Below are 25,318 nucleotides of genomic sequence, written 5' to 3'. Positions count from 1 at the left end.
CCTAGTGACTTAGCTTGCCAGAGAGCTCAATGAGTCGATTAAAACATTTCGAGCTTGATTATCCCCCATTCTTTGCTCACCCTTCTCCACGGTCCTGTCCGGTCCCCGCCCCCACTTTCCCCCTTCCCCCCAAAGCTCCCCCGGGGGCAGGTCGGGGTGGTTTCCTCTGTATTTCTTCCTGCCAACTAGCCTTCTCTGAAGCCTAGTTACCCGACAACGCTCGCCCTCTTTCCCGAGGCAGCCGTGGGCCATCTTGTGGTTGCGTTAGCACTTTACAGCCATGCCTTGGTGTCTGCTACATGCGGTGTCTGCTACAGGAACCCAACAGCGCCAGGAGTAGATACTTTGTCAAGAAGCTTCGCTAAAGGGCGTAGCTAAGCGACGTTTCGCCTGCGTAGTTGACATTGGTTTGCAGAACCAGATAACTTGGTGGCAGTGACGATGAGGCTTCTCTCTGCACGGCACTCTTCTCCACTCACGAGCTGTAACGTGTTTGGGTTCCGGAGACTGCGTAATACATAGGCAGTGTGCCAGGACTTCACGCATCCTTCCGTTCTGTAAAAATACTCACCTAGAGCTCCCTTGTTCGTTCTGTTTTTTGTTTGTTTGTTTGTTTGTTTGTTCGTTTTTTAACCTGCTAATCGGCTTTAAAATGATAACAGTTAAAAGGTCTGCTAGTAAGCTATAAGAATAAATGCCGGCCATTCAGGGAGGGCTCCGAGTACTGATGACTACCACTGTATTTTACCAGCCTTTTGGCCACTTAGAAGAGGTGCCAAAGATCAAGGAGAGGAAGGTGGTGGGCTACAAGTGTAAATTCTGTGTGGAAGTGCACCCAACGCTCCGAGCCATCTGCAATCACCTGCGGAAACACGTCCAGTACGGCAACGTCCCTGCTGTGTCTGCTGCTGTGAAGGTGAGAACAGGGAGGTATGGAGGAGGCTCCTGTGAGTGAGTGAGTGAGTGTGTGTGTGTGTGTGTGTGAGAGAGAGAGAGAGAGAGAGAGAGAGAGAGAGACACTCGTGTGACTCAGCAGTCCCACGGCTCCCAGCAGCTCAGGAAAAAGGCGTCCCAGTACAGAGACATCCCCGAGTGCTGCTTAGATGGGCTGGCTTTTCTTGATTTCTTTGCAGGTTGGACTTCCTCATCTTTTGTTCTCGACTCAGTGGTGTTTTGGTCTGGTTCCCTTCTGTGTGGATTGTCTGGTGGAAACTGAAACTTTGGGGCTCTCGGCACCAGAGGCTTTGGATCACTGATCACCTTTCTCTTCTGTCAACAGTGCTGTTGGGAGTTGGCTCTTGCAAGTAGTTGCCCCCACTTCTGTCCCCCTTTCATAGGGCAGAGAGACATTGAGAGAGGCGGGGGAGAGGGAGAAAGGAAGAGGGAGGGAGGGAGAGAGAGAGGGAGGGAGGGAGAGAGAGAGAAAGAGAGAGAGAGAGACTGCAGCCCTGCTTTGCTGGTAGTGAAGTCCCCCTTTCCCATATTCCCTTCCCTCATGAGAGGTGTCTGGTGGGCTCTTTTCCCATGATTGTCTACTCCACACACTACCTGACTTCTTACTAATGGCACAGAAGGCCCAGGAAAATCGGCCCTTCTCGTCTTAGTCTAGGTCCTCTGACAAGTATCGGAGACATTAAAACTAAAACCCTTCAAGTCAGCGTTGACTTGAGAGCCTGCTAACCTGAGGTGTCTCTTCCATTCCCTCTCCCACACGTTACTGACACCCTGTTTTCTCCTCCCCACCCCCCGACCTGTATTAAGCCGCTTGTTTTGAACTTCACAATCCTAATAGCAGCCACTGGTCCAATAACGAAGCCACCTGGCCTATCTTCTTCAGGACGCTACTCTCGCCAGTTGCGTAACTTTTATTTATTTGTTTGTCACATGCCTTTCTTGATCTCGGGTCCCATTTTGCTAGCTTGGAAGGGAAGCTTTTGTTTTTCTCCTTTGTGAAGCCCTCCGGCTGTGGGCAGAGCAGTGGGCTTCCAGGGGCGACGGCAATTAGCATCTTCTGCACCAGGACAACCCTTTCCAGGCTTGTTTCCTGGAATCACTTGGGAGAAACACCGGGGCACTTCCCTGTGCTGTCAGTAGAGGCGCCAAGGAGCCACGTCCACACGGGAGTGGTCTAAGGTCCAGAGCCAGTCCCCCCCCCCCCACACACACACACCGGTTTCTGAGCTGATCATACAGCAGCCTGCAGTCAAGCTACGAGGCCACTGTCTGCTGGTGAGAATGAGCATGCATCACGAAGGCTAGCTAGCATCTTTAACTTTCTTCTTTCTCAAAGGACGGCACAAGACTCCCAGACGCTCAAACTACTCAGATGTGCACACTGCCCCCCCCCCACCTTTTCTCTCTGTTCTCTGAACCATGACCCCAACCCTACCCTCTATTAGTTCAGGAGAGTTCACATTTCTTTCTTTTTCCTAAAGAAGGGAGCTAAGGGGCAATCCCTTTTCTCACATTTCCCAGGCACTAGCAACCACTGTCAAGACATGTCCTGAAATCACCAGAGCCGCTTGAAGAATCACAATCGTTTGCCCTCCCTCTAGGGGGGGCTAGAGAGGCCAGGCAAGACCCAGGAGGCACTGCTTGCTGACTTTGGGAGAATGAAGGGAGAGGAGGAGTGCTGGGGACAGTCATGATAGATACTTATTTTGTTGGTGGGGGGCGTGTGTGTGTGTGTGTGTGTGTGTGTGTGTGTGTGTGTGTGTGTTTCTTTTAGCAGGAGGCTGAAGACCCTTCCTACTTGTTCCTGGATGGATTTGAAGCAGACCCAGATGCCATGGGCACCCTGGTGAGCCGGGTGGATGGTGAACACTGCTTGCTTGATGGAATCTTGGAGGATGAAACACGGTCGGGGAGATACCCTTGTAGTCAATGTGACAAGAGTCCTGATGTCCATGCAGGGGCTGCGTTCTCATGAGAGGAGTCATCTGGCCCTGGCCATGTTTGCCCGTGAGGACAAGTACAGCTGCCAGTACTGCTCTTTTGTTTCTGCTTTCAGACACAAGTAAGTGCTCCTGCATGCTGGACGTGGTAACTAGGGAGAGGTGTAATGGCAGGAAGCTAAGCAGTAATAATAAGAGCTCGGAGGCGGCTGTGGACCTCACTCCTGATTCATCCTCGCTGTGTTTAGTTAGCTGTGTTTCCCTGAGTCTCCTTCGTGTCAGCTGTTAGTGGGGCTGAGGATAGGATGTTAGTTGCACTGAATTTGGCAAAGACTTAGCATTTTTTTTAATTGATCCTTTTGGATGTCTTGCTGTGATTCAAGTGGTTCATGCAAGGGCTTGCTAGTCAATCTGTCAAGCATCCATCTGCTTGAGGAACTAAATTTCTGTTTGGGAAGTTGAATGATTAAGAAGGAAAAAGTGGGGCTCGGGCAGTAGTGCAGCAGTTAAGCACACATGGAGCGAAGTGCAAGGAAGGCTCCCCACCTGCAGGGGAGTCGCTTCACAGGCGGTGAAGCAGGTCTGCAGGTGTCTTATCTTTCTCTCCCCCCTCTGTCTTTCCCTCCTCTCTCCATTTCTCTCTGTCTTATCCAACAACGACGACATCGACAACAACAATAAAAACTACAACAATAAAACAACAAGGGCAACAAAAGGGAAAATAAGTAATAAAAAAATTAAAAAGAAGGAAAAAGTAAGATTATTAACCTGTGTGACAAAAGTCATTGTTTTGGTATTTCTTTTTTTTTTTTTTAAAGATTTGGAAAGATAAATAAGTTTCTGGATGCCAAAACACTACTCAAAGTACAGGGAGATTGGGAAGAGAAAAAGCACCCTACTGGACATCACATCTTGAAAACCGTCAACTTGGGGTGCTGTGGAAAGAAAAAAAAAGCCTTTTGGCATCCAGAAACTTATTTATCTTTGCAAGTCTTTAAAAAAAGAAAGAAAGAAAGAAAGAAAACTACCAAAACGACAACTCTTGTCACACAGGTTAGTAATCTTACTTTTTTCCTTCTTTTTTAAAATTTTTTTTATTATTTATTTTCCCTTTTGTTGCCCTTGTTGTTTTATTGTTGTAGTTTTTATTTTATTTAGTTGCTTTTTCCCTTTCAACTGTATACAAGAGATAAATGTGCAGTCATGGGTCTGACAGGCTTGAGTCTTGGATGAAGGTGACTGATTTTAAGATTGATGTGCTGTTTACTTTTATGATAATTGACAACAGACGATGAGCCGTTTGCTCCGACTCAGGAAGCTAAAGTGCTCGTTAGTGGTTGGAGAAAGGAAAGGGGAGCCAGTGCTTCCACACAGGTCTGGGAGGGTTACAGAGCCTGTTATTGTTATAGATGGCCATATATCCAGGCTTTGCCGTCAGCCCCATGCGTCGGCATAAAACATGTAGTAGTCCTCATCAGTTCGATGATTACTTATTGAACAATATCCCTCACATTTTCTGACATACAGTAGAATGTATATAAGTCACTGTGAGTCAGTGAACATGACCTGTGCTGGGAACACTGAGAGAATATAAAGCTGGGTAAGACACAGTGAGGGATCCAAGGGAACGTCAGGGGTACACTGGTTATAAATAAAGCAAACACACTGATGGCAAACTAAGGGGAGTTTTTAAATACTTGCACTCATACAATGCTAGTCATTTTCAAAGAAGCAACATTTTGCATGTACTTTGATAGAATGCAGGGAGGTGTCATGGAGTAGGGAGAACTGAAGTCTTTCAAGTAGGAAGATGTTGTCGGGATAGCCTGAGGGTGCTTCTTCCCAAGCAAGTGCTCTCTGGGTTGGAGAGAACTCAACCAGAGCCAACCTAGGCTGCTGCGTGGGAGAGGGATCAGGAACTCGTGCTGAGCGAGCATCACAGGAGATACACTCTGGAACTCTGGGAGCCGGAAGGCAATCCCAAGTGTGTTCAAACAGAAGAGCAGCTGTATATATACTCGCCAAGTAGGGTGGAAACAGGATGTGACGTAGGGAGGGTGGAGCGAAAAGAGACTGGTGGAAATCAGGGTGACTACGAGAGGGGGCGGAGCAAAAAGACAGTGTGAACCAGTGGGGATTAAACCAATGCCCTGCAGGCAGGTCGGTTCCTGGGTAACTGGTTATGTAAATAGACCACAGGGATAAGCAGGGGGAAGCTGGTGTACTGCCCAATAAGATTTGACTTGGATAATTTAGAAAAGACATTCACCATGGAGAAATAAATAAGGAAAAGTAGAAAAGTTCACCATGGACCTTGGTGGTCATCAGATGATAGTTTGGCAAATATTTAAGGTAGGTGCAAAGAACCAGAGAAGAGCAAGTCTACACATCTGAGCAAAGATCATACTTGGAGCCAGCAATGTGCATTTTACGTCACTGGTATATAGAAGGCTTTGAAATGTGTCAGGTCCTTAAAAATCGCTGACGTGTTGCTAGTGTACTAATTTTATCACGCGCCGGGCACTATACTAACAAACACCTACAAGTTATCTCACTTTATCTTCAAGACAGCCCTGCCAACTAAGAGAAGTAAGACTTTCATTTTGAAGATGTTATGTCACTTGCCCAGGGCTGTACTTTTTCTTTCCTTTTTAAATAATTTTTATTAGTGCTTGATGAGATTATAAATGATAGACGTATAATTTCATATCACACCTACCACCCAACTGTCCATTTTTTAAAAATTTATAAAAAGGAAACATTGACAAAACCATAGGATAAGAGGGGTACAACTCCACACTATTCCCACCACCAGACCTCCATATCCCATCCCCTCCCTTGATAGCTTTCCTATTCTTTATCCCTCTGGGAGCATGGACCCAGGGTCATTGTGGGATGCAGAAGGTGGAAGGTCTGGCTTCCGTAATTGCTTCCCCACTGTACATGGGCGTTGACAGGTGGATCCATACTCCCAGCCTGTCTCTCTCTTTCCCTAGTGGGGCAGGGCTCTGGGGAAGCAGGGCTCCAGGACACCTTGGTGGGGTTATCTGCCCAGGAAAGTCAGGTTGGCATCATGGTAGCAACTGGAGCCTGATGGCTGAATAAAGAGTTAAGCTATAAAGCAGAACAAATTGTTGACTAATCATGAACCTAAAGGCTGGAATAGTGCAGATGATGAGTTGCGGGGGGGGGGGGGGGGGCCCTCCATTTTGTAGATAGCTAGTAGGCCTATTTTAGTTCTAGTCCAAAGGGCCTATGACAATACTAGTTTTTTTTTTTTTTTCCCTGAGCCTGAAATCTGATATGCAAGTGGATCCAAGTTATTGTCAGGGGAGATGATGTCATGGTTGGAAAAAGGACCAGAAAGCTGGGTCAAATGTCTATTTTATAATAGTTGGGATTTGATCCCAGGCATCTACCTCCATAACTTATCCTCTTGAATTGAAAAAGACTGATAAGAAGACTTTACTAAGAGCAGATTTCAGAAGTCAAGATCAACTTTTGAGAATCAGCGAGGGCACTAGGATCAATGTACACGACTTAGGAAAATTGGCTTTAGAATGTAGGCAATGGAAGACAAAGGACACCACTGATTGGCGGAGAGAAGAGTAGTCTGCCTTTAGTGAAATGGAAACTCAAAGGAAAGAATTTTTTTTTTTTGGTAGAAAAAACACTGATGGACTTGTTTAGGCCTCGCTGAGTCTAGGATAGTTCAAGGACATCCAGAGGGATTGTCCAGAGGCAATTGAAAATGCTGCTTCAGAGCTCGGGAGAGCTGTCTATGTTTACATGGTAAGCAGTGCCTGTCCCATCTGAGTCATTTAGAATGGAAGCTAGCTCTCTGGGGTACTGGTACAAATTAGAGCTTCTTCCCACACCTTGTTTGGTGAATTTATTGTTGTCTTTTTTTTTTAGACCAGTAGTCATGAAATACTGGGAGTTCACTATCATCAAATAATTCCCTTCTAAGCTGCTTCTGAAAAACTGCTATACAGCTCACATAATCATATTTTATCAAAAGGTATTTCTAACCTTCTGGTCTTGTTGTGTCCTATGCACACACCTACATTCTGCCCTCCATATTTATAACACCGCTAGCAACTAACCAGACCATTGTAAGTAGTTAAATGTCTTTGGAACTCTCCCCCTCCTCTTAAGTATTCAAGATTTTAAAAAAAATACCTCTTTTTAAGTGAAAAAAAATTCTAATTCTTATTTTTGTTGTTGTTATAAAGGACTGTGTTATGAGTACTTCTCACTGACTCAAGGAAAAACTTGTTTTACCTTCTTTTTTGCATCCCCTCTCCAACTATCAGTGCTTCTAGAAAAGGAAAAATTAAGAGTCGGACTATCACCTACCTACTAATGAACACTGCCATATTTCTCGGCCTCCTTCTCAGAGAAGTTATAACAAATTTAACCAATTTGGTTTTGTGGTTATTTTTTCAGTAAGTATCCTCATTGGAAAGTTAACAAACAACCTCAAAGAGATTATAAATGGGATGCTAAAAAAGGGCAGTGAGAAAATGTTGTGTGTTATTTTTCAACTTACTAATCAATTTTCTTTCTTTCTTTTTTTTTTTTTCTTTTCTCCTTTACACTCAGCTTGGATCGTCATATGCAGACTCACCATGGACACCACAAACCTTTCCGATGCAAGCTCTGCTCCTTCAAGTCCTCTTATAACAGCCGGCTGAAAACACACATACTCAAAGCTCATACTGGTGAGTTGCTACTGGTGATGTGCAAGTTCTCTGCATCGGTGACTTGCTGAGTGGCCGTTAAGTCTTACGGCCCACAGATGAGAAGAAGCTATTCTTGGGGCCAGGGAGTGGCTTTGAGTGTAGAGTGTGTGACATTGTGTTCATGAGGTCCCAGATTTAGTTCTGAGCGTCACATATGACATATGACACCACATAATGACCCAGTGCCTGGGTCTCTCATTTACAAAGAGAACAGAGAAAATAAGATTGGTTGTTCATCTTTATGTAAAAAAAACTTTTTTCTAGAAAGAAAAGTTAAGGAATTACTCAAAGTCAGATAGCCTAAAGAAATGTCACTCAGTGCCATTGCTGTCATCCTCAGTGCCAGAATAGAGGCTTAGAATTACGTGGAGATCGGAAGTCGGGTGGTAGCGCAGCTGATTAAGTGCGGGTGCCACAAAGTGCAAGGACCGGCGTAAGGATCCTGGTTCGAGCCCCCGGCTTCCCACCTGCAGGGGAGTCGCTTCACAGGCGGTGAAGAAGGACTGCAGGTGTCTGTCTTTCTCTCGCCCTCTCTGTTTTCCCCTTCTCTCTCCATTTCTCTCTGTCCTACTGACAACAACAATATCAGTAAAAATTATAATAATTACAACAACAACAAAAAACAAGGGCAACAAAAGGGAAAATAAATAAAAATATATTTAAAAAAGAATTAAGTGGATCTTAAGATCGTAAAGTGCACTCACTAAGAATTTGACTGGGGTTGAGGGAAGTGACACACCAGGCTAAGTGCACATGTCACCAAGTGCAAAGACCCAGGTTTGAGCCTTCAATCCCCTCCCCCAAGGGGGTTGCTTCACGAGCGGTGAAACAGATCTGACAGGTATCTTTCTCTCCCTCTCTACCTCCTCTCTCTCAATTTCTCTTTGTTCTATCTAATAAAAAATAGAAGGAAAGGAAGAAAGAAAAAAACAGTCACTGCTGGGAGCAGTGGGTGTACAGTGCTGCCCTGAGTCCCAGAAATAAAAAAAGATTTGACTCCGGAATAAAAATCTTCACTCTTGTCACTGACATGCTGCTGTCTCTGCTTTCTGCTCTTTTCTTGCTTTTGGTATGATAAAGGACGCCCTCATGGGGCTAGTTAGAGCCCCCAAAGGAGAGCAAGGAAGTGTGTTCTAGGATAGGCAGTGAACAGGGGGTGGGGATTTGAAACCCAGAGTCCCACTCAATAACAGCATATGCATTTCTCAGATTCTGCAAACCTAGGAGGAACTTAAACCAACATAGAAGGAAAACTGGGCACATGGGGTCTTCAAAATACCTAACTATACTATCAGAAATTCTCCTAGAAATTCAATTTTCTCCCTGCATTCCCTCCGCTGAGCTACTTAGAGTTCTAGTTTCAGAGAGATGTTTGTTTGCTTAAGAGGCAGAGAGAGCGAGAGAGAAAGACCGCAGGAAGTGCTAAACGTTCTCCAGTGCAGTGTTGGCGAGGCTCACACCAGGGTCATGAGCATGGCAGGAGAGCACACTCTCGGCATGAACTCTCAGCATTTTGCTGGCCCTTTACTCGAATTCTTGTTTGAAAATTTTCAACAAACTACATTTCTTCTGTGTCCTTTATCTTCCCCTATGTGACTGTGAGAACTGCCCGGAACTGGAGGCCTTCATTTTTCTATCTCTTTTCACCCTGGAGAAATGATCTTGTCTCTGCTATTTGCTGAGGGTTGGGTCTTAATAAAATGACCTAATAGGGAGCCGGGCGGTAGTGCAGCAGGTTAAGCGCATGTGGCACTTAACTCCCCACCTGCAGGGGGGTCGCTTCCCAGGCGGTGAAGCAGGTCTGCAGGTGTCTGTCTTTCTCTCCCCCTCTCTGTCTTCCCCTCCTCTCTCCATGTCTCTCTGTCCTATCCAGCAACGACATGAATAACAACAACAATAAAAAACAAATAAGGGCAAGAAAAGGGAAAAGAAATAAATATTAAAAAGTATATTTAAAAAAAAAAATGACCTAATAGAATAAATCTACCAAAGCCTCCCCCTGGCCCCAACCCCCACAAGGATTGAAGGTAGACTGGGAAATTAGTTATATGGGCTTTTCTGTTCGTGGTTTTTTTTTTTTTTTTTTTTTTTTTGTATTTCCTGGAAAATTCTACTAAAGTTCATGAAGTGAGAGCCTTCAGGGTGTAAACTTTTCTAACTTGTGTATTTTATAAATTATTCAGGTGGGACAGTATCCTGATGAGTTTTTCCCATAGGCCTCAACCTTGTGAAAAGCGTTTTTACCAGCGGGAGCTAAGTAAATGATTTGGCCTGCAGGAAGGACTTTGAAAGTGCCAGAGGCTACACGCTGACTCCCAGGCACTGAGCTGCAGTGTCTGTTTTTTGGAGTTGAGTGAGCAGACTGGCTTCCTGTGCTCACTGGTTGGTGAGTGGGAAATACTCTGAGAGTAGGAACTGTGTAATTCAGTTCTGGACACAATGTGGAATGCTTAGTCTCCATGGGCTGACTAGCCACGGTAGTCTCTCAGAAGTCTCTTGACTCATCCTTTCTGTTCTGGGTGGATTATTTCAGCAGGTAAAATGTTAAGTAGACTTACCGTTTAATCTGGATATGAATTCTCTCCCAAGTGGTACTGGTTACAACCACCCAGTAAGGTTCATTACAAGGGAGAAGATGAAGAAGAAAAGTAGTGATTTTTAGGGGCTGGGCAGGTGGTGGCCCACCTGGCTGAGCACACACGTCACAGTGCTCAAAGACTTGGCTTCAATCCTCTGCTCCCCTCCTGCAGGAGGAAAGCTTCACAAGTGGTGAAGTAGTGCTTCAGGTGTCTGTGTCTCTCTCTCCTCCTCTGTCTCCCACTTTCTCTCAATTTCTGACTGTCTCTATCCAATAAGTAAATTAAAATAATAAAAAAAATAAACAAGGGGCAGGGGTAGATAGCATAATGGTTTTGCAAATAGACTGTCATGCCTGAGGCTTCGAAGTCCCAGGCTCAATCCCCTGCACCACCATAAGCCAGAGCTGATAAGTGCTCTGGTGAAAAGTAAGTAAGTAAACCAAAGGAAAGAAATCTAAAGAAGAGTATATGTAATATAAACGATTAGGATACGAGGCACACACACAATGTTCCGTGCAGCGCTGTGTAGGCATATATGTATATTTGCATGATACTAGTTAGTGTAAAAATGTGCATATGATACACATAATCATAGTATGTGTACTACATACTACCTTACATAGAATGTATATTTCTAATTATATGGCAGAAATTCTGCAAGCACATGTATTTCTGTATTAGTCAGTGCCACTGTTTACCAGGCATTAGTCAATAACTTTTAGGTAATGCTTGTGGGAGACACTTGAGTGGCATTCTTATTTGGGTCCTTTCATTTCTTGAAAGCTTTCTTTTACTTTGATCTGTAGTCTGTCTTATCGTTCAAGATCTTCTTTTTTAAAAAAAAATTTTTGTATTTATTTATTCCCTTTTGTTGCCCTTGTTTTATTGTTGTAGTTATTATTGCTGTTGTTACTGATGTCGTTGTTATTGGATAGGACAGAGAGAAATGGAGAGAGGAAGGGAAGACAGAGAGGGGGAGAAAAAGATAGACACACCTGCAGACCTGCTTCACCGCCTGTGAAGCGACTCCCCTGCAGGTGGAGAGCCAGGGGCTCGAACCTAGATCTTCTTTTTTTTTTTAAATTTTACTTATTGATTCATGAGAGATGATAGGAGAGCGAGAAAGAACCAGACATCACTCTGGTACGTGTGCTGCCTGGGACTGAACTCAGGACCTCATGCTTGAGAGTCCAGTGCCTTATCCACTGTGCCACCTCCTGGACCACTCTTTCAAGATTTTCTATAAGGGACCTTTACGAGTAGTAAAAACATGTAAATGAAATGACTAATTTTTTAAAATTATTTTTTTACCCATTTCCTCACTACTGATGAAATGCAGCAATGCAGTTATATGCTGAGGGTGAGGACTCTTTCAATAGTCACAGCAGGTGTGGAATCAAGGAAGTTAAGAGTGCAGCTCACACGACAGAGTTTGCTCTTTGCGACTTTGTTCCTGGAAGGCCACTGGTAGAGACACACTCTGAGTAACGATAAAGTACATTTTCTGTGGATGGTAGGATAGGAAAGGCACTGTTAAAGGAAGACTATGTCAGTCCTGAATAGAGGGGGACAGGAAAGATTGAGAAGCATCTCTGACGGAGGTTGGTTTGCCATATGGGTCTCACGCTGCCCAGGTGCTGAACGCACAGCTTTCTGTAAATAAAACGTAGCGTGAACAGAGATGCCGTCTCTTGACTTTGGAACTTGGTTAGATCCTGTTCATCCTGAGGCAGCAGCAGGTAGCAGGTAGGTAGTGAGAATGGTGGTCTGGTAGCTGTCTGAGAGGGTTCTCTGACCTTGAAGCTTACAGAGTACGTCTAGAGTCAAGTAACCGTGTTCTTTTGTTTTTCACCCCCACTTCACACCTTGCTTCACCTTCTTTTCCTGTTGTGTCTCTTATCATCATCTTCTTCCAGGTGAACATGCCTACAAGTGTTCTCGGTGCTCCTTTTCCACCATGACAATCAGCCAGTTGAAGGAACACTCCCTCAAGGTCCACGGGAAAGCCCTGACCCTCCCCAGGCCACGGATTGTCAGCCTTCTCTCTTCGCATGCTCACCACTCCCCCCAGAAATCCACTCCGACTGAAGAAGTGGAAGACTCCAATGGTAAAAACAGGCTTCTGAGCCAAAACAAACCGCTTAGGGCTGAGGTGGGTGGGCTGGGATTCATTGCCATTCATTTTGTTCTGGAGAAAAGTCTTATAGGAAAGTATGATGATCGGGGTTGGGTGGTAGTGCACCTGGGTTGAGTGTACACAACTCTGCGTGGGGATCCAGGTTCAAGTCCCCCAGTCGCCATCTGCAGGGTGGAGTTTAACAGGTGGTGAAGTAGTGCTGCAGATCTCTCTCTGTCTCACTCACTCTGCCTCCCCCTTCTCATTTTTCTCTCTGTCACTATGCAAAATAAGTATGTTTTATTTTAAAGCGCTTTTAAAAATTAAAAAAAAGAGATGGTTCAAGTGAAGGAAGAAGTGTGGAGAGGTTGAGCAGTTTGAAGTTGGAGTGGGGATGTGCAGTGAATTTGCTGAGCGTGTTTAGTGCTGGGCGTGAGTGTCAGCATTACCTGGAGGGAGGGAGGGAGAGAGAGAGAGAGAGAGAGAGAAAGAGGTATGCAATGGCTTCATGTTGGTGACAGGAGCAAGGAAAGGAATGGGATGCCAGGCAGATTTTTTGTTTACTTAAGTAAACTTATACTTCTATTCTGCTTTGCTCGTTTAAATATAATACTAGGGCATTTGTTGGGAGGTGCTAGATGTGTAAACTGACTACACAAAATTCAAATTAGGGATGGGAAAGATGATCACATGGGCCACAAGGTAACTGGGGGTTATGGAGCTTGAGGGAATCATGTGGAGTGAGATGATTCAGAAACAGAAGGGTGAATATGGGATGATCTCACTCACAGACAGAAATTGAAAAACAAGATCAGAAGAGAAAACACTAGTCCAGAACCTGGACTGGAGTTGGTGGTTGGTGTATTGACCAAAGTAAAAGACTCTGGGGTCGGGGGGGGGGGGGGGGGGGGCGGGGAGAGGGTTCAGGTCCTGGAATGTGGGAAGAGAAGGACTGAGTGGGGGCTGAATGTTATGCATGCACAAACTATTGTATTTTACGGTCAAGTGTTAACCATTAATCCTCCAGTAAAGAAATGCAAAATAAAAACCAAAAAACTAGGGGTAACATGTTAACTTCTTATAAAAGCTAGAGCGTGTATAGGTAGAGTCAGCTGGCATGAGAATTTGACTGCCCAGTTTTGGAAATCCAGAATAAATGAGTGAAATCATAGCGGAGGTATCCCCACAAAAGCAGTAGGAAAGGAGTGACAGAGGTCAGTTTGATACATGGAGATATGACTTAATGAGCAAAATGTTGGTTTATTGTTTGGATTCGAACAAGAAATGTAGAAGTATTTTGACTCCTTAGTTTACCTCAGATGACTACAAAATTGTTTTAAGAGGAGAGGCTTCTTTTGTAGCTTCTTTGCCTTGTAGAAGACTTTGATCTGTTCTCCATCTCCTGCTGATGCTTAGATCCCATTGTAGTGCATCTCACAACCAATTATCTACAACCAATTTTAATCCTTCCCAGTTTGGGGAATGCAGTAGTTCTTGGGAGGAACTGAGTGAACCGGTGAGAAAGTTCATGCACTCGTTGGAACAAAGGCCTAGATTTGGATCTCAGTGCTAGTTGTGTTTGCCTGGGCAATCTTGGCTTCCAATATACCCTAGTAACATTTGCTAATGATAGGTACCACCAGCGATTATCAGAGTAATGAGAAAATGTGTTTATATAAAAATGCTTAATGCCATGACAAACACAACAACAACAATAACGACAACAAAGATGATATTGTATCCTTTGGGACAAAATGGATGGAACTGGAGGTTATGATGCTTAGCAAAATAAGTAGAGATGAAAGGTGACTGACTGCCAGGTAGTATCACCTATTATGTGGAATCCAAAGATTGGATACACATGAACTTGGAAACAAAATAATCATAAAAGCAACAGAAGCAAGCAAACTTTAAGACTTATGGGAACTTCGTGGGTGATTTTTGGTGGGGGGAGAGGATGAGGATACAGAACTTTGGTGGTGGGTGTGGTGTGGACCTGTACAGTGTGATCTTTCAATCCTGTAGCCTACTATTGATAGGGAATAAGGATTTAAACGCTCATGCCATGTCTGTCACATAGTAGGTCTCCAGTACCCACGCTGATCCTCTCATTTTATCCTGTGTGCACTTTTGGTCTTGGACGATATTTGTAGCAAATATGGATCTGGAGTCATTTCTTTATGTAAAGACTTAAAAGCAGAGACTTGGGCGGAGGGTAGATCGCAAAATTGTTATGCAAACAGACTCTCATGCCTGAGGCTCCAAGGTCCTAGGTTTAATCCTTGGCACCACCATAAGCCAGAGCTGAACAGTGCACTGGTTAAAGAAAAAAAAAAAAAAAAAGAGCAGAGACTTCAGGTAACCTGAAATGCTGACATCCCAACATGTCAACGTGGTTTAGTGATCAGAGTATCAAAGAGTAAACTGGCTGCCTTTATTCTTGAGTTTTCTAAAAATACAGATGTTGGAGGACAAGGAACCATAGGTCTTGAGACTAGATGGTGCCTTTATGGACTTGTAGAACTAGATGCCCTCCCTCCCTCCCTCCCTCTCTCCCTTCTTTCTTTCTTTCTCTCTTTCTCTTTCTTTCTTTTTCTAATTTTGATTTACAAAATCACAAGACAACAGGGGTACAACTCCACACCATTCCCACCAGCAGAGTTCTGGATCCCCCAGTCCCTCCAGTGGGAGCTACAGAAGTTCTCCCAAGGTTGCGACTGTGGGTGAACTATTATTTCGACACCTATCTGTTTATATTTATATAGATTTGCCCATTTTTTCCCCCATGGTCCCATCTTCTCTTCCTTTCCAAGTCACACCTACACCTATTATGACATCCAAATGTCCCTCCCTTTTTCCTCTTCTCTCTCTTGAGTCCTGATGGAGTTGGAGTTCAGAGCCTTCTGGTCATCTTCCCCTGGTCATTTCTCCCCAGCTGGGAGTATGGACCATTGGGTGACTTTTCCTCTGTACACTGGTAAACACTAGCTTCTTCCTGGTATTCCCGTCTTAGAGGACTTGGATTGAATAAATAAGGCTTTTATGGCTATGACTTGTAGTGAAGTCAGGACACACTTCTTCCCTGCTGTATAGTAATTTACAATGTAGGAAGGAGCTGAATTGTTGGTGTGATGGATGATGTTTTTACCTAATTAATTAGCTTCTCTCAAAATTTTTTTTCAATTTAATTTAATTTTATTTCTCTTTCGTTGCCCTTGTTTTATTGTTGTAGTTATTTGTTATTGATGTTGTCGTTGTTGGATAGGACAGAGAGAAGTGGAGAGAGGAGGGGAAGACAGAGAGGGGGAGAGAAAGATAGATACCTGCAAACCCGCTTCACCGCCTGTGAAGTGACCGTCCTGCAGGTGGGGACCCGGGGGCTTGTACCGGGATCCTTATGCTGGTCGTTGCGCTTTGCACCACGTGCTCTTAACTCTCTGCGCTACCACCTGACTCCCCATTAATTAGCTTCTGATAGAGGCAAAGGGAGGGGCAGACAGTAAGAGGTGGAGAGAGAGAGAGAGAGAGAGAGACCTGCAGCATTGCTTCATTGCTTACGAAGCTTACCCTCCGCAAGTGAGGACCAGGGGCTTGAACTCAACCAGGTGTGCCACTACCCAGCCCCAAAGAGGATGTCTTGACTTTAAAGGAAAAATGAAGAGTGTCTGAACTAGAGACTGGGGCAAGTACCTGTGAACGGGTATAGAAAATACCTGCCGGGAGTCAGGCAGCGGGGCAGCGGGTTAAGCACAGGTGGCGTGAAGCGCAGGGACCGCCGTAAGGATCCTGGTTCAAGCCCCCGGCTCCCCACCTGCAGGACAGTCACTTCACAATCAGTGAAGCAGGTCTGCAGGTGTCTGTCTTTCTCTCCCCCTTTCTGTCTTCCCTCCTCTCTCCATGTCTCTCTGTCCTATCCAACAACCATGACATCAGTAACAACAACAATAATAACTACAACAATCAAAAAAGGGCAACAAAAGAGAGTGAATAAATAAATATTAAATAAAAAAGAAAATACCTGCCCCCTTTGCAAAGACTGGTGTATTACATCGCCTAGTAAAACACAGCTTTGACATAAATAGTAAGATCTTTATTAATAGGATTTTTTGAGCTTTCTTCCCTTGCTTTTGTTTTTCCTGAGAGACCAGAGCAACTTTTGTCAAATACAAAGTCTGTGTGTTCCTTATGCACAACTAACTCCAGTGCTCTAAATGTGCTTGTGTGTATGTAACTTCCTTATCTGATAGAACAGAAAGAAACTGAGAGCAGAAGAGATAGAGAGGGAGAGAGAAAGAGACACCTAACACCTATGACACTTACTCACTACTAGAGATTTCCCCCCTGCAGGGGTGGGTGGGGGCTTGAACCTGGGTCCTTCATCATGGTGACATGTGTGCTCAACTAGGTGCTCCACTGCCTTGGCCTGGTCCCATGGGTTTTTAAAAAATTTTATTTATATGTTCCCTTTTGTTGCCCTTGTTGTTTTATTGTTGTAGTTATTATTGTTGTTACTGATGTCATCATTGTTGGATAGGACAGAGAGAAGTGGAGAGAGGAGGGGAAGACAGAGAGGGGGAGAGAAAGACAGACACCGGCAGACCTGCTTCACCGCCTGTGAAGCGACTCCCCTGCAGGTGGGGAGCCGGGGGCTCAAACCGGGATCCTTACGCCGGTCCTTGCGCTTTGTGCACTTAACCTGCTGCGCTACCGCCCGTCTCCCAGTCCCGTGGTTTTTGATCGATTACTTTCACCTGAAATGGAAACCACACTTGGGAAATTTATCCAAACATGATTTCTAGAAAAGAGTTTTCCCTCAGCGTCATTCTTTTCTCCTTGTTCTCTGCCTTTGAAAGGCCTCAGTCACAGATTAGGAGGATCCAGCTGGCAACCACTGAATAGGTTACCTTTCTCCTCCTCCTCCTTCCCTTCTTCGTCCTCCCCCTCCCCCTTCTTCACCTTTCCTCCTCCTCCTATTCCTTCTCCTTCTTTTCTCTCATCTTTTTACTAGTGTTTGACTTAACAATGTTTTACAAAATTATAAAATTTCAAGAGTATAATTTCATAGCCACAGATAATGTTTGAGTTATCACACCCTTCACCAGTGTTGTGGCTCTCACCAACATCCTAATTCTCACAAGAGTCTAAGTTGTGTCTCTTTTTTTTCTTACTCATTTCATCTCTAGTCCATATAAGTGTGAAACCATCTGGTAGTTGTCCTTTACTTTTTTCCTTATTTCACTCAGCATAATTCACCTCCAGTTCCATTCATTTTGTTGTAAATGATAAAGTCTCATCTTTTTTTATGGCAAAGCAGTATTCTAGTAATTCAGTCTTTTGACTTTCTAATCTGGTTATCTGTTGATAGGCGTCTCGACTGAATCCATCTTTTGGCTACTGTGAATAGTGCAGCTGTCACCATGTGTCCCTGAATTAATGTTTTCATGTCCTTCAGATATATGCCTAAGAGTGGAGTTGCTGGATTGTAAAGTATCTTTTTATTTTTATTTATGGACTCTACAAACTGCTTCCCATAGAGACTGTATCAGTTTGAATTCCCTCCAGTGATGAAATAGGGTTCCTTTTTCCCCACATCCTCTAAAACACTTGTCTTGTTTCAGGATGTGGGCCAGGTGTGAGGTGGTATCTGAACTGAGGTCACCTTCCTTACAAAGGACTTATCTCTCATAAGCAAAAAAGAATTCAATTCATGTTCAATTCATGTTCTTTATCCAGAATTATGATATGCATAAAGAATTCTAGAAGCTGAAAAAGTAAATGTTTAGAAGATAGTACTTATCAGCACCTATGTCTGAAATAGCCACAATTCTATTCCTGATCACTAATGTTTTTGGGGAGATTTTAGGTTCTTAGAAGCTGGACTAGACCAGGACCTTGGGGAAGGTGGCACCTCTGATGCATGACTAGAGGATATTGAGTAATTCTGTATAAAATAGATTGTCAATATGTAAAAGTGATTCCCCTTTCCTTCTAAAGAAAGAGTGCGCTGACGGTTGACAACTATGTCGTGAGACCTATAGAAAAGTCCGTGAGTCTGTGGTGTTTTTAACATCTGTTTATGGGCCAGCAGTGTACGATTGAGTTTGATGAAAAAGTGTCAACGTTGGTGCTGGGTGGTGGTGCACCTGGTTGAGTGCACATGTTACAATGCACAGGACATCTGGTTCAAGTCCCTAGCCCCCACCTGCAGGGGGAAAGCTTTTCGAGTGATGAAGGTGTCTCTCTGTCTCTTCCCCCCATCCTATCCCTCTCAATTTCTGACAGTCTCTATCTAATAAGTAAATGTAATAAAACGTTAAATAAGTCAACCCTCAGACTGCTCTCCACAGAGGTTGGACCAATTTACATTCCCATCTGCAGTGCAGAAGGGTTCCTCTGTCCCCACAGCCTCTCCAGCATTTGTTGCTGCTGTCCTTTTTGATGTATGCCATTTTCACAGGGGTGAGGTGGTATCTCAATGTTGTCTTTATTTGCAAGAACAGAAAGTGAAACTAAAAGCAGGATTTGACTGAATTTGGAGTAGGGCACCAAAGTAAAAACCCTGGGATGAGGGTGAGGGTGAGGGTGGATGTTTGGCTTCATGAGGGAGGGGGTGGGGTGATAAAAAAAAAGAAAAAAAAAAAGTCAACCTTGATGAGAAGGTGGGGTAAACAGAAAGCTGTTATCAAATGGACTAGTCTCCTGAAGGAATAATTCTGGGGGTAGAAAGATGAATAGTTGACACATTAAGTAAGCCGTCTGTGGAGTCTTCCCAACTATCCTGACTACGTCTTGCAGGCTCAGGGGAGTCACAGGGTGATGGAGGATACTCAGTCTGGGAAGACTGTTTGCAGGCGAGCCAGTGAGTGTTGGCTTCCTAGAAACAATGAAGTCTGGGGGGTGGGGAGAACCTGCGGGCCGGGGAACTAGACAGCATGTAAATCATGCTCTGAATGGTGTTTGAAACTTGCCTGTGAAAGCCAACTGCACATCTTAATAAGGAGACGCTGTGGGGCTGTTGGCACTCAGTTACGGTTTCCCACACTGCACATGCCAGGACACTGAACCCGAGAACCGAAAAGGTGCCGCGGGCCTGGGGGAGTAGAGCTTCGTAAAACTAAGGAAATCGCCACTGTCCTTGGCTCCCTGAGCCCCTGGCAAGAGGGAAGTGAATAAAACGAGGTGACACATTCGTTGTTGCTTGTAGTGGGCCAGATGCTCGTAGCCCTGAGTCTTCTCTGATGAACAGAAGCGGCCTGAAATATGAAGACTTCCTCAGAACTGTTCTCCTTCCCACAGGGAGTAGTCAAGGAAGGGTGTCAAGAAGGTGGACAGGGAGGTTTCACCCCAGCTGGCCGGCTGCATACCTGTTCTGTACATGTGCTCTGTGGGCTCTGGGCTGTCAAGCTTGAGATGGTCCACTGGCATGTGGATCCTCTGCGTGGTCTTCATGACCAGGCGAGGGGAAGAGAAGCAACAGCAACAGCTGTGTGGTGTTGGTTCTGTGTGTGGAATAATGGAAAATGACATGTAATTGCTGTTGGAAGAGAAGCATTATGGGGAAATCCCAAGGTTGACAAAAGGAAGCACTCCATTGTGTTTGGGTTTACTGGGTTTCTTCTGCCACATAAAATAGAGGGCTGGGTTTTGTCAAGCTTTTTCTGAGTCTGTTTTCAGTACAGAAAATACACACATACACACACACACACACACACACACCCTATGGAATAACAAAGAAACTAGAACAGTTTTTTTTTGGTTATGAGATTTTGTTGAGGTCTGGAAGCTACCCAATGCATGGACAATAGATACACAATGTAAATTTTGGCTGTATTTTCAGTAAGAAATCAGGCCGGTGGTAACCTTTTCTCCCTTGAAATTCTCTTGCCCAGAGAAATATGCATCCTTTTATTTCTATTCTATTATGCTACATGAAGTTGTCTTTTAGAAAATGGTTAGTGTGATGTGTTGGTTAAAGCAAAACATTTGACACTGTGACTGTGTGCAAGGTAAGTGAGGTGAATGACAATAGCATACTTTGGTTTAGGGGGCTGGGCGGTGGCACACCTGGTTAAGCTGTATATTACTAAGCACAAGGACCTGGGTTTGATCCCCGGCTCCCCACCTGCATGGGGGACACTTCAGGAGTGTTGAAACACATCTGGAGGTCTCTCTCTCTCTCTCTCTTTCTCTCTCTCTCTCTCTCTGCTTCTCTCTCCCATCTCAATTTCTCTCTGTCCAATTAAAAAGGGGGGGGGGAACATGCGGGTGGTGGCACACTGGTTGAGTGCACATGTTACAGTGCAGAAAAACCCAGGTTCGAGCCCCTGGTCCCCACCTTCAGTGGAAAGCTTTTTGAGTGGTGAAGCAGGGCTGCAGGTGTCTCTCTGTCTCTCCCCCCCCCATCACCCCTTTCCCTCTTGATTTCTGGCTATCTCTATCCAATAAATAATGATAATAAAAATTTAAAAAAAGAAACAATTTCCTTTAGGTCCTATATCTGCTGTGAGAATAGCACAGCCTGATTGTGTCCTACAGCTATTCTTCAGCAACCTTGAGAAAGTGCCAAGAGCTCTTGGTGATGCCACCCTGCTCGTTATGCTATAGATCTCCTTACCTGTGCCGAATGGAGAAATTTCAGTTGATGTTTCAATTCTCATCTCTAGAATTAAAGTTGATACGCATGATTTTCATCAAAATATTTTGACCTCATTGCAGAACCACAAGCACTTCTGTCATACCACAATCTATATCCTCTACATTTTATCCCAAGTTTATTACTTGCTAACAAATATTGATGTTTCTATCACTATACTCAATGAGTCCTGTTATCTGTCTATCTATCTATCTATCTATCTATCTATCTATCTATCTATCTATCTATCTATCATCTACTCTTTTACTTCCATGTCTTGGAAAAGCCTTTTTGGGAATTTGGAAAGATTCCTTCCTTATTTATTTATTTATTTACTTTTTAATCTCTGTTTATTTGCTGGCTAGAGACAGTCAGAAATTGAGAGGGAAGGGGGAGATACAGAGCGAAAGAGACAGAGAGACCCCTGCAGCCCTGCTTCACCACTTGTGAAACTTTCCCCCTGCAGGTCAGGGCCAGGGGCTCGAACCCGGGTCTTTGCGCACTGTCCTCCTTATCTTCTTACATAGACTCTGACTTTCACCTCCTCTGAAGACCAACTTCCAGATCCCCCAATCTACTCTCCCTACTCTTGTATTGCTGACCTTCTCAGTGCTCTAGCTGTGCTTATGAATGTATTCCAACTCTTTGCTCGACTTTCCAGTGGCACTTGTCAAATGCTGCCTTCTTTTGACTGGCTAGTGATTTATTGGAAGCATCACAATTTTCAGTTCAGTTCATTGTATTGGGTTTCCCAGCATGCCAGAGTGTGTAAGACTTAAGTTTTTTTTTTTTTATTGCCATTCAAGAATTGTGAAGTCCCCTATTTTATCGGGGGGAAAAAAATCCCACCAAGTTTTTAACATAATGCACTAGTCTGAAGAGACTTATTTGATGAGTCCTGTACCAGTGAATTTCTATTTTAAATTTCTCTGATAAGTCAAGGATTGACAAATAACCAAAATGGACCAGGTACAGCATGTATTCAGTTATGCAGACCATACAGTCTGTTCTAACTACTCATGAGCCAGCATAATGTCTGAAGCAAGAGGAAAATCAGTGGTCATGGCTAAGTCACAGTAAAAAGTCACAGTTAAACAGTGTTCAAACAGTGTCCACTTGACTTGACTGTGGGGTTCATGTCAGTGGCCCCCACAGTCTGTAGACAGAAGATTGTAGGGGAAAATAATTGCAATCTCGATGAAACCCAGTCCTTAATAAGTGTCTTAGAGACTTTGATATTTTATCATTTGGAACCTTCCTAAGACATCACTTAAAATGGGACTCGGTCGGGGGTCGGGCGGTGGCGCAGTGGGTTAAGTGCATGTGTTGCAAAGCGCAGGGACTGGCATAAGGATCCCGGTTCGACCCCCTGGCTCCCCACCTGCTGGGGAGTCGCTTCACAGACGGTGAAGCAGGTCTGCAGGTGTCTGTCTTTCTCTCCCCCTCTCTGTCTTCCCCTCATCTCTCCATTTCTCTCTGTCCTATCCAACAACGAACAACATCAACAGTGGCAATAATAATAACCACAACGAGGCTACAACAACAAGGGCAACAAAAAGGGGGGGAAATGGCCTCCAGGAACGGTGGATTCATGGTGCAGGCACCAAGCCCAGCAATAACCCTGGAGGAAAAAAAAGGGACTCGGCCTAAATATATCCTTTGTTTCATATGTGGAATACAGGAGCTTCGAGCCTTAAAAATATTAGTGTGTGGTTTACATTAAGCTTAGAAGAAAACCTTCCCTAAGAATTACATTGAGTCTAGCACCCAACTATCAAGTGACTGCAACAGCATCACTTGACACATGAATTCAGAGATGAAATGTCTACTTTACAAAGAGAAATTTTTCAGGTTTTTAAATAGGTCAGACATTAAAATTCAACCTTTAAGAGGATCCAATTAGTTGCTAGGGCATCAGACCTTCCACACGGGTTTCAGTTGCAATCACATTTCTCTTGGGGTGGAAGAAAGAGAGGTGATTTCTTTAAAAATGACAATAATGAGATGGAAAAACCTCTTGTGAATAATTGTGAAGTACAAAGATTTATATCTTGCTAGCACATGGAACACAAAGTATAGTTTTAATAGATTTGGCTATATTTGTTTATTTTACTGGTTATTTAATATTGATTTTACAAAATTATGAGCTAACAGGTATAATTCCACACTGTTCCCACCACTGGAGTTCTGTGTCCTCATTCTCCAATGGGTTCTGTTTCCTCAAAATGATCTGACCAGATACTAACCTTCCCTTTATGACATCAGAATGTCTACCTTGAATCATTACCCAGAGTTTATGTTCTTTATAAGAATGATATTTCCGGGTGTCGGGCGGTAGCTCAGCGGGTTAAGCTCATGTGGCGCAGAGCTCAGAGGAGTCGCTTCACAGGTGGTGAAGCAGGTCTGCAGGTATCTATCTTTCTCTCCTCCTCTCTGTCTCCCCCTCTCTCTCGATTTCTCTGTCCTATCCAACGACAGCAACAACAACAACAATAATAATAACCACAACAAGGGCAACAAAAGGGGGGAAAAAAGTGATCTCCTGGAGCAGTGGATTCATGGTGCAGGCATCAAGCCCCAGCGATAACCCTGGAGACAGAAAAAGAAAAAAAAAAAAAAAAAAGACATTTCTACTATCTTCTAGTTGTAGATAAAATACATGATTCTACATCTTCTGGATTCAAAGCCTTTTTTTTTTTCTTTTCTTTCAAATCATTTTTCTCTACATTTGAAGTTCTAAGAAGATAAATTATTAGAACTTGGCTTCAGCAGCCAATAGAAAGTCTTCAAAATTCTCACCATCCAAAAGTCAAACATCACAGACCATCACTTATTCACCTGCCTGAGATTTCTGTGACGTTATGAGTTAGTCACAGTTTGATGTGCCAAAGATTAAGATACATTTCAAATGAAAGCTTTCCATTTCCTGGGAACTTAGTCAATTAACCCACCTCTTTCTTCCCATGCCAAGAAAAACGTTTATCAGAAATGTCAGTGGGCACTACCAAAGCATTGAGCATCCATCCCAAGCAACGCCAGTCTTAGGATTTCATGTCTCACTTGCATCTCGTGCTCCTCCAGCTCCTTGATTTTGGGAAGTGGCTAAAAGAAAGTAGAAATCTACTCTATGTTTTGGTAGAACGTTGTTCACTTGTTAGTCACATAATCTTACAAAATGAATTGTGGCTCTTATCTGAAGACTTTCCTTTTCTCTGCCTATTTCCCATTTCCAGTTTTCTTTTCCTGGAGCTAGGTATTTAGTCCAATTATACTTGATGTAAAACTCTCAAGTTCTCTTAGGACTTCGTATCATTCATATTTCCTCTTCTCTCTTTTAGTTATTGTATTACAGCAGAGGATTTAAACAAGGTGAGGGAGGAGGGGTATTAAACTTGGAGAGAATTGATAGGAATAAGCCATGGTTCAGAGAGAGAATCCTAACAGCTTTGCTAGGCCCCAGACAAGCACAGTATGTGAAAAATATTATTTAACTCCAGCAGTAAAAAAATTTTAAAAAAAAGACAAAAGCAGTCTTTTAGAAATTGCTATTCTTAAAAAGTATCTATCTGACTTCTGATGTTATGAATCAGGAAAGAATGTCCAAACGAGAATGTCCAAATAATGCACACGTATCCTTTCTTCTGTTACGTATTCTTTCTTCTGTTTGCTCCAGTCCCTGGGGCTCACTGCTGACAGTACAAAACCACCTTCACTGGCGGACGGTTTCCCTCCCCCCCCCTTTGGTAGGACAGATACAGATAAAAAAAATTGAGGGGGAAGTGGAGATAGAGAGAGGGGGGGAAGATAGGTGCCCGCAGACCTTGTGAAGCATCTCCACTGCAGGTTAGGAGTGGAGACTCAAACCCTAGTCCTTGCATTTAATGTGCCCTTCACCCGCTGCACCACCACCTGGCCCCACACATGTTATTCTTAACTCATTAATCCTAAATAATAGCCTATAGAAAAATTCTCAAGGGGCCAGGTGGTGCCTCATGCGGTAGTACACATATATACTACCCTGAAGGAGGAGGTGCGTTCAAGTCCCTGCTCTCCACTTGCAGAAGGTGAAGCTTCGTTGTGTGTCTGTCCTTCTCCCTGTCTCCCTTTCCCTCTGTTTCTCACACGCTAGATCAGTTAAACAAGTGGAAAAAAGGGCTGTGGGTGAGGGAGTGGGGGAGTATTCACCAGGAATGATAGAGCTGTTGAGACACTGTGAGCCCTTAGATAACCCTGATACCAAAAGAAAGATCCAAGGGTGGGAGTTAGACAAAAAAAGATGACGTATTGATAAGTCACAATGGCCAACGTGACGGGAGATGCAAGTTGGAGAATTCCTTTATTTTTTGGCTCAA

The 25,318-nt window shown here is 44.0% G+C and overlaps 1 protein-coding gene across 3 annotated transcripts in view; it reads left to right on the top strand.

Moving 5' to 3' along the window:
- The window catches only part of ZNF462 (zinc finger protein 462), a 181,686-nt gene that overhangs the window by 82,364 nt on the left and 74,004 nt on the right, over positions 1-25,318 (top strand). For 2 of the 3 annotated variants that reach the window (XM_060199055.1, XM_060199054.1), the window contains exons 4-7: positions 752-916; positions 2,913-3,016; positions 7,500-7,618; positions 12,135-12,326. In XM_060199055.1, coding sequence (XP_060055038.1) covers positions 752-916; positions 2,913-3,016; positions 7,500-7,618; positions 12,135-12,326 — 580 coding nt within the window. Of the gene's footprint in view, positions 1-751; positions 917-1,133; positions 1,365-2,912; positions 3,017-7,499; positions 7,619-12,134; positions 12,327-25,318 lie in introns of those variants that run through there. The other variant, XM_060199056.1, reaches the window with a different exon arrangement.

Source organism: Erinaceus europaeus, chromosome 10 (assembly GCF_950295315.1).
Source record: "Erinaceus europaeus chromosome 10, mEriEur2.1, whole genome shotgun sequence".
Lineage (NCBI taxonomy): Eukaryota > Metazoa > Chordata > Mammalia > Eulipotyphla > Erinaceidae > Erinaceus > Erinaceus europaeus.
The sequence above is the reverse complement of the archived record's forward strand: the minus strand, read 5'-3'. Positions and strand labels throughout refer to the sequence as shown.